This window comes from Ambystoma mexicanum, chromosome 5q, assembly GCF_040938575.1.
Source record: "Ambystoma mexicanum isolate Mex_15411 chromosome 5q, UKY_AmexF1_1, whole genome shotgun sequence".
NCBI classification, from domain to species: Eukaryota; Metazoa; Chordata; class Amphibia; order Caudata; family Ambystomatidae; genus Ambystoma; species Ambystoma mexicanum.
The window spans coordinates 526,133,787-526,148,450 of NC_090933.1; the positions used below are offsets into that span (position 1 = coordinate 526,133,787).

General features: G+C 43.7%; 1 protein-coding gene across 2 annotated transcripts in view; it reads left to right on the forward strand.

The window, feature by feature from the left end:
* MCM4 (minichromosome maintenance complex component 4) overlaps window positions 1-14,664 on the forward strand; it is a 115,462-nt gene that overhangs the window by 52,773 nt on the left and 48,025 nt on the right. For both annotated transcript variants that reach the window (XM_069621026.1, XM_069621027.1), the window contains 3 exons: window positions 2,390-2,528; window positions 12,875-13,095; window positions 13,719-13,839. In XM_069621026.1, coding sequence (XP_069477127.1) covers window positions 2,390-2,528; window positions 12,875-13,095; window positions 13,719-13,839 — 481 coding nt within the window. The remainder of the gene's footprint in view (window positions 1-2,389; window positions 2,529-12,874; window positions 13,096-13,718; window positions 13,840-14,664) is intronic.

Here is a 14,664-nt window from a genome sequence, read left to right on the forward strand (position 1 = left end):
AGTAATATATTAATGCCAACGGCACCCTAGCTATTGAAGTCACGTGGGGATGTAGGTAGTGCCTGTGTCATCCCAAATAGGTATTTGCTGATTTAGATAACTAGGAGTGTATTTTTGGTGTGTATTTCTGTGTTGTATATTGCTCCCTTCTGAAGAAGGCTTACTATAACTGACTGGTAAATAAATTAATAATTGTTTACTCTAACTCTTGCACACAAAGTTTCTTATTTGAATACTTGTCACTGTGAAACTCTAACTCCCCTACAGCTCACATTGACCCGTCCTGAGATGAGCCTGGCTGCTCAACACGCTACCAACCTGTGTAGTACAGACTTATACCAAGGTTGGGTTCATATTGCCAGGAGGTCAGGGTTGTTGTAGTGCACCCAAAGGGTACTGCATACAATCTTGCCTAACGCGCATTATTGGTTCTTGAATAAATGAATTCCATCTCCCATTGCTAATATTGGTTGCTAGCTTTTTAAATTTTGCTTGCCTTGTGTATAAATTATTTAATATAACTCTTTGTGTGGAAGAGTTTAGTTAGAGCCTTGTTTACTGATTTCATTGTACTACGCTACGGCTCACATTACCCCTCCTAAAATAAACCTGCCTGCTCAGCCTCTCTACCGACTTCTGTAGTACAGGCCTATATTAGTCGGGTGCCTAATACCAAGAGATGTCTTGTGAAGTCCCGCACCAGTTGGACTTTACAAAATCTTCCCTAACACCGTTGTATATAATTTGGCATCTATATTGATAAGTGCTATCGGCCTGTACGAGGAGCTCAGCGGTGGGGTTTTCCCCCCAGTTTCGAGATGAGTGTGCGCCATTTCCATAGATGGTGATATTTTGCCTCTTTTGCGAAATTCATTAAATACCTCTGCTAGCCCTTTGGACAACTGCTGGCTGAATTTTGTTTAAAACGCTGCTGTCAGTCTGTCTTCCCTCGGACCTTTGTGCGGTTTGAGCCGTGCTATCGCATGCTGCACCTCCTCCCATGTTGTTGGCTCCTCTAATTGCTCCTTTTGTGCAGCAGTCGGCTGATGTCCCGACCACCCTGCCAGGTATGCTTGGTGTCCCTCCTTGTGACATGATACCTATATATATTATATAATCACATTCCTGTATGACACTGTTTACTCCCCTCCATCCCCACTAGTCCCCCCCCCATCCCCCTATTTGCTTTGAACAACTTCTGTTCCTTGACCCTCGGCTACCTCGCTAGCACCGTCCCAACCGGATTCCTGTGCTCATCGAATGTCTGCCTACACTTCAATAGGGTGCTCTCTACCGACCTGTCAACGAGCTGCTTAAGTTGGCCCCTCCCATGAGCCAGCTGCCTAGCGACCTTGTTAGTTCCCTTCATTTTGCGAGCTGCCTCCAGTCTCTGTATTTCCTTTTCTAGGTACAGATCTTCCGCCCTTAGTGCCTTTTGATGCTTCTGTTAGGAGGTTCTTGATACTCTCCTTGAATTCATCCCACTTCTCACCCATGGCATCTTCTCCCTATCTGCCTACATGAACCTGTTTATTTCAGCTTCCACCTGTACCTTTATCCCTGAAGGTAGATTCTGAGTCTTCACTGCTTGTGCACCCTCTGCAGAAAGCCTCCTTCTTCCCACTCCAATGTAACCAGCGTATGATCCTATACCTTCATGCACCCTCGTGGGGGCCTACACTACCCTCTGCGTTGCCATAATGTAATCTATCTGGGAATATGTTTCATGTACGTGCGAGTAGGAGTAGTAATCCTTGTCCCGTGGGTGATTATTCCGCCATGTATCCTTGATACTCTCTTCCTCAATTCTTAGTTGTTTGGACATTGGTCCATTGCATGCCCCGTCACCCCATAGGATCGGTCCATACTCTGACCCATAGCCAGGTTGTAATCGCCTGCCATCACCAGTTCGCCCTCCCCAAACCTGCCAGCAGGCACCCCTCCAGAAACCTTTCCTGCTCCTGATTAGGTGTATACACCGATGCCCACGTATACATTTGGCCTTCAAATCAGTGTAACGCAGATGCCTTTTAAGAGATGGAGGAAAGCTGACTCCATAAAATCAAGTAAAACATAAAGAACAAAGTTCCCGTAGATAGAGTAGTAACAATTAATATGGGGGGGGGGCGGGGCGTGAAAGGTTACAATTGCGTTTGTCACTTTATTTGCGAACAAATGTGTTTATTTGAGCATGGTGGCATGTGCTCTGAGCATTATTGTGCTCTTTTGCCCATCACCTGCCATTTGCACAGTGAACATTGTAGTCTTGACTTGGGTATGTTGAAGTATGACCTTTGCAAGGGTTTGCGATTGAGCAAAACTAATATTGACCAGAGTCCTCAGCAGGGCATTATGGTGTTTAAATCTCTTCATCTTAATTCTTTTGCAGGAAGTTATTCCAACGTTTGACATGGCTGTGAATGAGACCTTCTTTGAACGTTACCCTGACTCCATCTTGGAGCACCAAATTCAAGTCAGGCCTTACAACGCGCTTAAGACGCGCAATATGAGGAGCCTGAACCCGGAAGGTAATGTAACCAAGACCAGTGTTGAGGTAACTTGGTCTTTGAACAAATGTACTTTGCATTTGTAGAAGCGCGCTAAACCTGTAGGCGCCAAGGCGTTGGTTACAATACAAAGTTAGGTTGAAAGTAATAACAGTAATAATCAAGTAAAAGCAAATGAGTATAAAGTTAGTTAAAATGCCAAGTCTTTAGTTGTATTCTGAAAGGCCAGTAGGACGGTTCTGAGCATAGGGACAAAGGGCAGTGCGTTCCAGAGGTGGGTAGCAATGACTGGGAAGCTACAGTCTGCTGCGCTTGAATCTCAGAATGCCAATGAAACGCGTGGCCCGAATGGGATGGGTATGAAGGCGCAGAGTTAGGTAGACGGTGGCCGGTGCTTGTATGAACTTTAAAGTAGATGCGTTCCTGGGTGGGGAGCCAATGAGCTTTTTTTCCTGGAGGCAGAAATGTGGTCATGTTTTGAGAGGTCCATAGTAGCATGGAGTGAGTTATTCTGGATAACCTGTAGTTTGCAGAGGTTACATTAACCGGTTCCCGCAAATGGAACACTGCAATAATGTAGTCTCGAGCTGATGGCACAGTCTTATGATGAGGCGATTTTTGGGAGGAGAGGAAAGGTTTGCTAACTTTTGAGCTTAGTGGAGTGGGCGGCTGATTAGGCGATGGCATTGACTTGACATGACATGTTGAGCAGAGACGTCTTTATAAGAGGTCAAAGGGTGCATGTGCCCCAGATCCCCACTTTGAAGGCTCCCAACCCCCCATATAGCTGACTGATACAACGACTTCAGTTGCCAAGTATAAATAACAAATGTCAATATATTTTGGGATGCATTGCAGAGGCGCACAACCTACTGCCTGATTGTTATTGCGAAGTATATTCTGCTTTGATCAATTAATCCTATAAGGGTTTCTGTGTTCACCCTTGCATCAATAGTTTGTGCGTTCACCATGGCACGGCTCCTGTAGCATTCTCACCTTTCTGTGGGGAATTTATCGATCAAGTGCAATTGCCAAATTTGAAATGATAAATCTGAGTGCTGCTATGGTTCAGAAGAGAAGATAGCTCAGTGTGCTAGGCATTTGTTACAGGGATTTGTATTCATATGCCACATCACAGTACCAAAGACCTTTAGGTCTCACTGAGCCTTTCCTACATCTGAAGCCTTTTGTATAGGTTGGTGAATGTAAAATGTGTTGTGCTATGAAACAACCATCCCGCAATACATTGTGGTAGCTTCAAACACGAACATAGGCTCTGTATGATAAGTCTGTTCGATTACTCTAGACTAGGGTTGTAAAACCTGGTCAGACCCGGAAGGATGAGCATGAAGGGTTAGCTGGTGATTAGGTAGCCATTCAAGACTGTGTAGCCAAAGTGTATCCTGCCTTTGCCAGCGGATACCACAGTGATCTTGTATACATTGTCTAATACCACTGTATAGTATTTTAAAGTCTTACATGAAAAGGCTTGCCTACTCACTTGATGCTGGCATTATTTAGCCCATTACCTGACCTTTATTTTTATGGAGATGATATGAGTAGAAGGGGTCCTAGACGGAAGCGGGCATACCGAATGCACCTATACCGTTTTGTTTTTAAACATTGTCATGTTGGGTTATGTTATTCATGTACTTTCCAAGTCAGTTCTACAAAATGAGATTTATTTTAGTCCATGAAAGTCAAACATTCACCACCTTGTTCTAAGATGAGAAATGGGAAAAGTAATGAAATTGCAGACTGGGTTCAAATTCCAGTGGGGGGGTGGGGCGGTGTGTGTGTGTGTGTTCTTTTTTCCTGGCCAACTCATTTCATCTTGTATAAATGCCCTGACCCATTTTAAAATGATCCTCCCCCAAGAGGGATTATTTTTTTTTTTCTCAAGATATACTCTTCAAAAAAGTCCCAGTCTTGGTTGAACTGTTTATATTGTTAATTCATATATAATGATCGTGGCCATTGATGTATTACACGCCACAGCCATGTGTTTCTTTGCTCACTAATGGCAACCCAACTTAAAAAGCATAGCCCTTCTTATCTCAGTCTATTTCCAGAAGTCCAGAAACATGTACCTTCCTTGTAGATTCTAATCTGTATCGATTCTATGGTATGTGAGCCTTTCTCATTGGTTCCAGTTGGTCTGCTGTATCCATGCTTGAAGGGTTTTACATTCTGTGAAGCTGCTAATGCGTCCTATGTCTAGTCTTTGGTATGTACACCTTTTTCATATGACCACTAATATGTGTCCTGCATTTAGATTTGAGCCTGTAAATCTTCTTGCTTGGGGAGGGGGGGAGGTGGGGAGCGCAAAGTTGTCTGTACCCTGAGCCCCGAAATTGCTTAAGATGGCCCTGATGTTGAGGGTGGAGTCAAGGTATACTCCTAGGATTTTGACAGTGTGAGACTGGGATGGTGAAGGCATCTATCTTGGAGGCATGACTAGCAGGGTCAAGCTTTGATAATGGGGACTGAAAATCGACAATAAGAATTTGTCTTGTCATTTAGATTGTTGATGGTATGCCATCCAGGCTTGGATAGTGTTGTAGATTGTGGTGTGTGGGAGATGTCTTTGAGATGGTTGCCAGAAAGTGGGAGGAGGATTTGTGTTGTCTGCATAAAAAGGAGAGTACCAAGTGGTGGTGTATAGCTGTTGCAGAGTGTGGGTGGAACGCATGAGCCTTGTGGGATCCTGCAGGAGACTGGTATGGGGTGGACGACAGCGTTCACAGCGAAGACACTGGCAATTCTGTCTGGACGAAACGAGGCAATCCTGTGTTAGACCCTTCAGAGGAGACGTTTCCAGTGCAGGTAAGATGGTGGCAAAGAATCTGGTGATTGACTAGGTTGATGGCAGCGGAGATGTCCTGCAGGAGAAAGACGGCAAGGTTGCCAGTGTCTCAGTTGTCATTCAGTTGGTTCTTCAGATCTAGCTGAGAAGATTCAGTGCTGTAGATTATCGTGGACTAAGGATGCAACGTTGCTCAAGATAATCTTGGATCTGGAGATATGCGGCGTGGTCCAAGGTTTTTAAGAGCGGTGGTGACGGGGCGGTAGTTGATGGGAATGGGTGGGTCAAGCAAACGTTTTTTGGAGTGGAGGAATCCAAACTTCTTTGAGACTAGTGGGGATGGAGCAGGATACAAAGGAGTTGATGATGGCTGTGATTCGAGGGTCTAGGACTTCGGCGCAGTCTTTGAGAGCGGCTGGGCAGATGTCTCCTTGTTGGCGAGATGTTTGGTGAAGCTGAACGGGGGAAGGATGGAGTAAGGTGTGTTGGTGGTGGGGGGGGAGGAGTTCAGGTTGCTGAGATTTAGTGTGAATGAAAGTTTGTTTCTGTTGGATTTCTTTTCTTGTAGTGTGGTGATTTTTTCTCAGAAGGGTGTCTGTATGTTGCCACACCAGGTATCGCCTTTGAAGTTGGCAGGTCGAGTCATTAGGGTCTGAAGCTCTTGCAGTATGTTGACAGTCTGTGGCTTTGGCGTTGTGGATAGCTTGCTTGTATTCATTGGAGATGGTGTTGGGTAAGAATTTGTAGAGTCCAACTGGTGTGGGACGTGACTTTACAAGACATATCTCTTGGTATTGGGTAATCCACCTTTTAATATATGCCTGTACTACACAAGTTGGTAGTGTGACTGAGCAGCCAGGCTCATCTTAAGATGGGTAATGTGTTTGTGTTTATTAGGTTTATATAGCGCTTTAATCCAAAGCGCTTTACAGTAATGTGAGCTGTACAATGAAATCGGTAAATCCAAGTAATCACTTATAGTATAATAGTATAAATATTTGTGTAGTAAAACCATTCAACGGAGACAGTACAAGACTTCCCTCTTAGTTAGGCTGTACCACCGCAGTATATGGTAGCGTAGACGGAGCAGCCAGGCTTATCTTGGGAGAGAGGGCTGTAGAATCAGTACAAAGAAATTGTAATACAAATATGGTCCCAAGCAACACAATGTATTGTAAGAATAAATTGTTTATTTAAATACAAGTAGGGCCAGATAAATCTCTGGGGTGGGGGGGAGAGGAGTACAATCACAGGTCATATAAACCATTATAAACAACCAAAACACTGTTTTAAAGTGCATAGACCAATTTAGAAAACGAACAGTAGTCCAGGTAAGCCAAACCTTTTCATACATTCAGTATAGGTCACCGCTATTCTTGGGGGGGAGGAGGTGGAATAAAACCAATTGGTTACTTTTTAGATTACTTTCTGTAATACAGGATAGTAGACACTAACATTTGTACTGTGACACTCGGCAAATAAATCGCATAGTTAACCAACTGGACAATATAATTTTCTGAATAGTGGAACACTTATTCTAATAACAGTAAAAACCTATAACTCTGATTCAGGATAAGTTATTGGAGGGGAGTTGGACATTTGGGTGTAATATACAATTACACTTACTTTTCAGCTCAGTGGAACAGTCCAAGATCAGTTTGAACTTTTTACACAATCATCCATTAGTGTAAAAAGTTCAAACTGATCTTGGACTGTTGCATACAAAGGTCAGCTACACCTAAAGAACACTTGGAAAATGGCACACAACTATTCTAGGCAGGTAAAACCTATATAATTTTTTTTATTTTTTTTAAAGGCGCGATCAGCAACCTAAGGATCAGTATAACCTAAGGCAGACTTATTCTGGACAGGCTAACACTAAGTCGGGGGAAGCAAGACCCAATAAGGGACACTCATACATTTATATCCTAACGGGAATAGTACAGTGGAACCAACAGCATTACCTTTAGGTAGAGGGGGGACCCAATTCACAGGTGAGTAAATTAACCTTCTAACTACTTTCTCTTAGAATGGGCAGTTTCTAAAGAAAGTAAGACTTTATATTTTTCAGAATGGCAGAACATTTCCAAGGTAAGTAAAATATCCTTACATAAACGTTTACGAGTGACACAAAGGTTCTTACTTTCTTTGAAGTGTTCCAACTGCTCACTCTCGGAGGGCAGTTACAAATGAACGCTTTTGCAAGTAAGTAAACTTTTCAACACTTGTTTTTACTTTTCAAGGCAGAGCCCTTTAATTATCCAGCCATTCCCAATTCTATGGTGAGTTCTCTCAGATTCAGAAGAGGGATGCTGGTGGTCTAGGAGCAAGCTGTAGGCAGGGTGAGATGGGGCTGAGTTGCAGGCAAAGTCTGAGTTCCAGACGAAGACTGGAAGTATTCCGCTTTCAAAGTTAGTTGATGGATGTTGGGGAGAATTCTCAGGAAAGTGCCAATTCCCTCTACCTTGGAGACCCCCAGCAACTTTGCTGGATTTTGAGGACTTGATTTTTTGTTTATTTTTTTTTTACCTGGGGAGAGTGAGACACTTTTTCCCCACTCTCGTATTTTAATGTGATTTTTGTACTCAGTTTCTTTTGGTTGTGGAGTCTGACAAATTTCATAGGCATCATCTTTTACATTGTGGCACGCAGCACCTTCAGTGCAGTGACACAGGGAAGTCTCTTAGATTCCCCCAAGGTTTAAATACCTTCTCTGGAATACTCTACTGTTTCCCAGAGCAGTAAAGTGAAATTGACTTTACTTACATTTGTAACTTTCTAGACCCAGCACACACCATCTTAAAATAGGGTGCTGAAGGGGTTACTTAGTATCCCCTTTGTCTAGCTTCTGATGTAACATTTTTTTATGTTACCCTTTCCTCACTGAATGGCTGGTGGCAGTGGTTTCATTTTTACTACCGTGGTGTGCATTTACTGTCGGCTGTGTTCGCAGCTGCAGTAGAGCACCCAACGGTGCCATTTTTGTGAAAATGGCCCTGATCTTCTTTTTTTCGTCTTTTCTTTGTGGAAAGGTCCTTCTTGAGATTTACTCTGCGCGCTAAACCAGGTTTGGTACCTTGGATCGTTTTTGCCTTAGGTGGGGATTCACGAGTGAAGCCCGCCTCTGGCTCCAGGGTGTCTGGAGTAGGCAGGAAGTGAGGGAGGTTTCCGAAACTCCCTGTGCTTAGTCTCCTAGGAGACTCAAATGCACTCTGTGGTGATTGGCTGGCTGACTGTCCAGCAAGGACAGCCGCCCTGCTGGGTGACTGACAGCTAGGCTGGAATTAAATGGAGAGAACTGTATAAAAGGTGAGTCTTTTGGCTTAGAAGGAGAGTTGACCACTGGACGAAGGAGCCGAAGAAGAGCTTGAAGAGGATGCCTGCTGCAACTCCTGGACCGTTGGTTTGCCCGGTGAAGCCCTTCTGCAGTGCCGAAACGGCAAGTTCGCATCGACCGATAAGCTCTGCAAGGACGACTTCTCCCCTTGAGTTGGTGAGGCCAACCAACTCCAAAGTAAGCCACCTGGACATCCATCTCGGAGCTGGTTGAATTTCCACAGAGTTGCTGCTGAAAACTGTAGAGCCAGGGAGAGGAACACCAGTTTGTGTGCATTGCTCTTAAATTGGCCAAGAGCTCCAGGAAGATCCTCCGGACTCACAGGAAGCAGGACTGACTGAGCCTGAGCCCCTTCAACAGAGTGCGGGACCCCAGAAGCAAGGCAAGTCCATCTCGACAGCAAGAAACTGCAGTGTTGCTATTTGCGGTAGACTCAGAGCTGAAACACTGAACTTTGCCGGTTGCAAGTTTTGACCGTCCCAGTGCAGTGCAGGAGTCCTCTGACGTCCTCCCTCTTGTCCCCACGACTGAGGCCCAGGAACAGTGAGATCTGCAGAGTTGCACAGGTACTGGAGTCATCTGCTGCATCTTTTCTTCTTTTTAAAGGTACTGTACAAAGTGTAAGTGAACTTCTTGCTGTAGAGTTGGAATGGAATAGTCCTTTATCGAATATTATGTCCTCTGCAGACATTAGCATAACTGACTTGTTGAATCGCCCACAAATCGCTAAGATAAAATTGGAAACCTGGTCCTGGATAGCTAACCTAGAAGAACGAAATAACTTTGTGTGCACTTCATCTGGGTACTAGCACCAACAAACTGAATAGTCCATCAAGATGTCTACTGCATTGCCCTTCACGACCTCACCGTAATCAATTTGTAAAATTCAAATTGAACGCCTTGAGTACAAAAGAAAATAAATGGCGTCGACGAGATAAAGATGTGGAGGATAATCTCTGCCAATTTTGCAGACTAGAAGTTGAATCTTCTGAGAATGTATTTGTCCGATGTGTAGGCACTTGTGATCAACAAACCAAAAATCTTGTGAACTTTGCGCCTTTTAATGACGACATTGATGCGTGGTGGTCTTATGTGGTTGCAGGAAACCAAAACTTGCCTGTGCAGTGGTTGACTACATAGATTCTGTTCTAGCCATCGAACCTAAATGAAATAATTCTGGGCCACGAGACAATCAAAACGAGGCTCCACATTGGTTATGATTGTACATGATTTAGTGAACGATTGGAACTTTGTCTTCTAAAATCATGTAATGAGAGATGGCTCTAAAAAAACAATTTAAAAATGAGTGTGAAAGTATGAATTTATGAAACAAAAGTTTAATTCTTATGTATTAAACTGCTTTTCAATAAAAAAATGTTTTAAAAAAACTACTTGCAAGTCTAACATCTTGTGGCCCTACATTGATTCATCTTTTTCTTCAAAGACTTCTGAATCATTGTGCAAAGACTTTTCTACTTATCTTCAAAGAAGTGCTTCAGCCCATATAGACTCTTGCCTATTGACTTTGGCGTAGCCTGCTTTAACTGAATTACTCTTTATTGGGGGATCTGAAAGTATTTGACTGCTTAAATTTTTGTGGTATCTTGTCTGCTCTAATCATCTTTTCCCTTTTTACTTACTCATAACTAAATGCTGAATGCCAAAGTAATACATTAACGTCAACAGCACCCTAGCAATTGGAAGTCACCTGTGGGTGTAGGTCTCTGCTGTATGCCATCCCAAATGGTTATTTACTGATTCTGACCTTAAGAGAGTATAATTTTGAAGTATATTTGTGTGGTGCTCCCTTCTGAAGAAGGCTTATATAAACTGACTGGTAAATTAATAATTGTTTTATCAAGAAACCCTGTGTGTAAGTGTCTGCTTGAATACTTGTCACTGTGAACCTCAGTGGCCTCATGTGAGCTGTAGGGGAGTTACACAAACAGCACATCACTGCTCTCGCACTTTTCCAGCTTGATCCCACTAACTCACCTCCCACCCCTCCCTTTTCAAAGCCGCCAAGGGACCACTCCGGTGGTGATGGTGCGTGGTACAAATATCCATTAACATTGACCCCTCTTGAGATGAGCCTGGCTACTCGTCTACACTAACAACCTGTGTAGTGCAGACTTGTACCAAAGGTTGGGTTACTACTGTCAGGAGGTCAGGGTTGTTGTACTGCATACAATCCTGCCTAACAAGGTTCCAGGGACTTTAGAGCAGGCACCCTTGTAGGATAGTGGGTCAAACAAGGCTCTGGGTCGGGGATCTTTGTTTTCGGAGTCCCTAGGTCGATTGGAAGGAAGGGTAACGGCCGTCTCCAGTTACAAGGAAGGCTCTCTGGTTGCTGGAAATCACCTGAGCCGTGTTTTCTTCATCCTCTCAGGTAGTCGACCAATGGAGCCGAAACCTCTTCATTTTATAGGCTCAGGTTTTTATGCAGGAACTCAGCCAATCATACAGCCAGCAAAAACATGGGGAGGGGGGGGGGGTGGCAGTCCTTTCAGGACAGCCAGCCTCCCGGTTTGAACTGGATTCTTGAAATCATGCTGGAAGACAAAGGGGTGCACATTTTGTGACTCCTCCCTCACTTCCTGCCTTCAGACACTCTGGGGGGGGGGGGGGGCGCATTTTGGTCAAATGCAGTAAAGGTGCACCGAATTAGTTAAAAGGTTCATTGCCACCATCCTTTAAAGGTAAGCGGGGGGAATACATTGCATCTCCCCAGCACTCCACATAAGGTGGGAGTGTGCTGGTTTCACTTAAGATCCTTTCTACCCTTGGGCACTAGTTCTCACAAGATTAGCCAGAGAAAGTTAAATGGGGAGCCCCAGGGGCAACCCAGCAGCAATAGACAGGATGTGACAAAAGTTGTTGGAGGATAGTTCACTGGCTCCCCATTAAAGAGCAGATAGTCTTAAAAACACTCGCACACAAATGCATCCACAACACAGCCTCACTCTACCTATCGCAGAGAATCGCCAAACCCATTAGACTGACCCATCAGAACCGCATACACCAACCGTATCACCATTCCCAAAACACTCTGGGTGCATGCAGGAGGCTCCAGCTTACCTGTCATGGCGGCGACTCACTGGAACTCCCTACCTCAGAATTATAGGCTCCCACCTAGCTTTCCGTAACACTATAAAAACCCTTCTGTTTGTATAATGATGCTTCTCTCCGGCATAGCCCTCACTGTATAAATATGATACTGTAAACTGTAACCACCATAGGCCTTCTGCTCAATGTAAACCGGAGCAATGAACTGTTCCTGTAACTAAGACACTGGGCTGTTAGTGCGCTTTACAAATTCATACAATAAAAAAAATAAATTAAAAACACTATGGAGAGTCTTACAAAAATTGACACCCATAAAAAGAGTAAGATTGTGAGTGAGGAAAAAGTTTCCCACTCACTTGGGTATAGGGAACATATATCGACCAGTAAAGTAAAAAGTTCTCGGGTTGACACGGGTCGGGAAGATTTTTCATGGCTATGAAAATCTTACCTAACGGTCTTTTGACCATATGTATGCTACAAGTTCTTTGCACTTTCCTACAGCCCTCTCTCCCTCCTAAAATAAGCCTGACTGTTCTGTCCACGCTACCAAATAATGTAGTACAGGTCTATATTAAGAGATGAAGATTACTGTATTGCCTAATGGTATCGTTTTATAAAGCCCCTTGGGTGGACTTAAGAAAAGCTGTCCTAACAGTCTATTATTGCAAGGACAAGCTAAAGGGCAGCTCAAGGAGTTTCCAACAACACTGCACTAAGTGCTGTGTGCTGCAACAGTAAATTGTAAATGCCCTAAAAGTTGGTGGAAAGCATGACTCCAAAAAAGATGCAACAGTAAGGGTTACAAAATGTTCCCAAAGGTAGATTAAAAGAATGAGCGAGTGCGGAAAGGTTCCTGCTCACTGAGGAGAACTGGTCAAAAGTCCAACAGTCCAGCTAAGTGTTGGACTCGCAGGTTGAGAGGATTTCATACAAAAATGACAATCTACTTGACCAATATCTCATTCCGGTAAAGATGGAGGTGGTTGAGTTTTGTTGTGCCATTTCCTCTGTAAAGAAATAACTCAAGTGATGCTGTAAATTTCTGTTATATTGCTTTGATGCCGTGACTTCCTTTTGTGTTGGGAGGTGCCCATTGATGGGTTTGTTAGCCTTTGCGCATGGTTGGCTCATGGTTTCACAACGTTTCTTTCCCACTAGATATTGATCAGCTAATCACCATCAGTGGTATGATCATCCGCACATCTCAGATCATCCCCGAGATGCAGGAGGCCTTCTTCAAGTGCCAGGTGTGCGCCTACAGTACCAGGGTGGAGATTGACCGGGGACGCATCGCAGAGCCCTCTGTGTGCAAACACTGCAACACCACACACAGCATGGCCCTGATCCACAATCGCTCAATGTTCTCTGACAAGCAGATGGTGAGCAGTACTCTTCCGTTGGTCTCTGCTGACCATGTAGTTGTATTTTGTGCTTCTAGTCCTCGGGCCTACCCTCTGTCAATGTTGCTGGAGATGGGTTGTCAGTTGAGTTAAGGCTGCACTAGTTATCAAAGCAGGTCTTGGCACCACAAGCAATAGGTCATGGTATGCATTGCTTGCATTCCGTAAACGTTTAACTGGCATTTAAGAAAATATTTTACTGACAGTGCCCAGACAATGCTGGTGAGTTTCCCATACCATGGAGATAGGATTCCCAAGAATCCACAAGATTTTAAATCGCCCCAGCAGGTGGCATCTTCTGCAATGTGTTGGTTTTGTTGGGTCACATGGTTTGCTTACTCCAGAAGTACCTGATGGGTGGTTTGCTAAATTGCATTATCTGGGCTTGGGCATATTTTATTAGGTGGCTAATGGTTTTGCTGTTGCCACATCTAAATACCATATCTTAGGAGCACAGGTTTCAAAAGCAGATTCAGATACTTGAAAGGAGCAGCTGTTGCTTTACCACTTGCAGCGGAAAAGTGTAATCTCTGCATTATGATTTGTGCCATTATGTTGATTACTTGAATCATACTAAAAAAAGAATCTTCTTTCATTGTCAGATTAAACTGCAAGAATCCCCTGAAGACATGCCAGCTGGACAGACTCCTCACACAGTTGTCCTCTATGCTCACAATGACCTTGTTGATAAGGTGCAGCCTGGTGACAGAGTTAATGTTACAGGTAAGGTATTGCCTTAAAGGGGCTTGTTAGGTAAGCGTTTGTAGAGTCCAATTTATGTCGGACTTGAAAAGACTTCTCTTGGTCTTAAAAAAAACCCACCTTTTCAATATAGGCCTGCCTATACTACACAAGTTGTAGAGTGACTGAGCAGCCAGGCTTATCTTAAGAGGGGTAATGTGAGCTGTAAAATGAAAATGGTCAATACAGGTATCCAAGTAAACACTTACACTCTTATAGTATACATATTTATTTATATATACACACACGGATATAAAAAGCAGCAACTAATGGTAACATTAATGTACACGTTTGGATTCAGTTTAACAAGAGCTATAAAGTATGTGAGTAAACTTTGCTTATGCTAAACATATTCCAGCACACTGAGTTATGTCATTTGAGGTCCGTATTAGCACTTATTTGTGATCACCATTAAAATATGGAGTTTCAAGGAGGGAAAAGTTTAGTCAGATCAGCACATAGTTTGTAAGTAGTTAAACAGTTGGGTTCTCCCAGAGGAATGTAGGCAGTCGTTTATCCCAGCAATAATGGTTTTCAACAATTGTAACGGAACAAGCACTGCCAAAGCCAATAGGTTCAGAAGAGCCTTTAGGGAGCCAGGATAGCCAAAGTCAATGGGCCAGATCAAAGTTCTGATGCACTCTTCGAACAATGTTTTAAAATAGTCAGTAGTGCAATAGAAAATCACAGAAGCTCAAGAGGACCATCCTTGAAGCACAAGCTGGGAGGCAAGTGCAGGTGAGTTGAAGTCCACTCAAAAGGGTTTAAAATGGTACTCCCCAAGCTAGGAAGCACCACAAAGGGCAA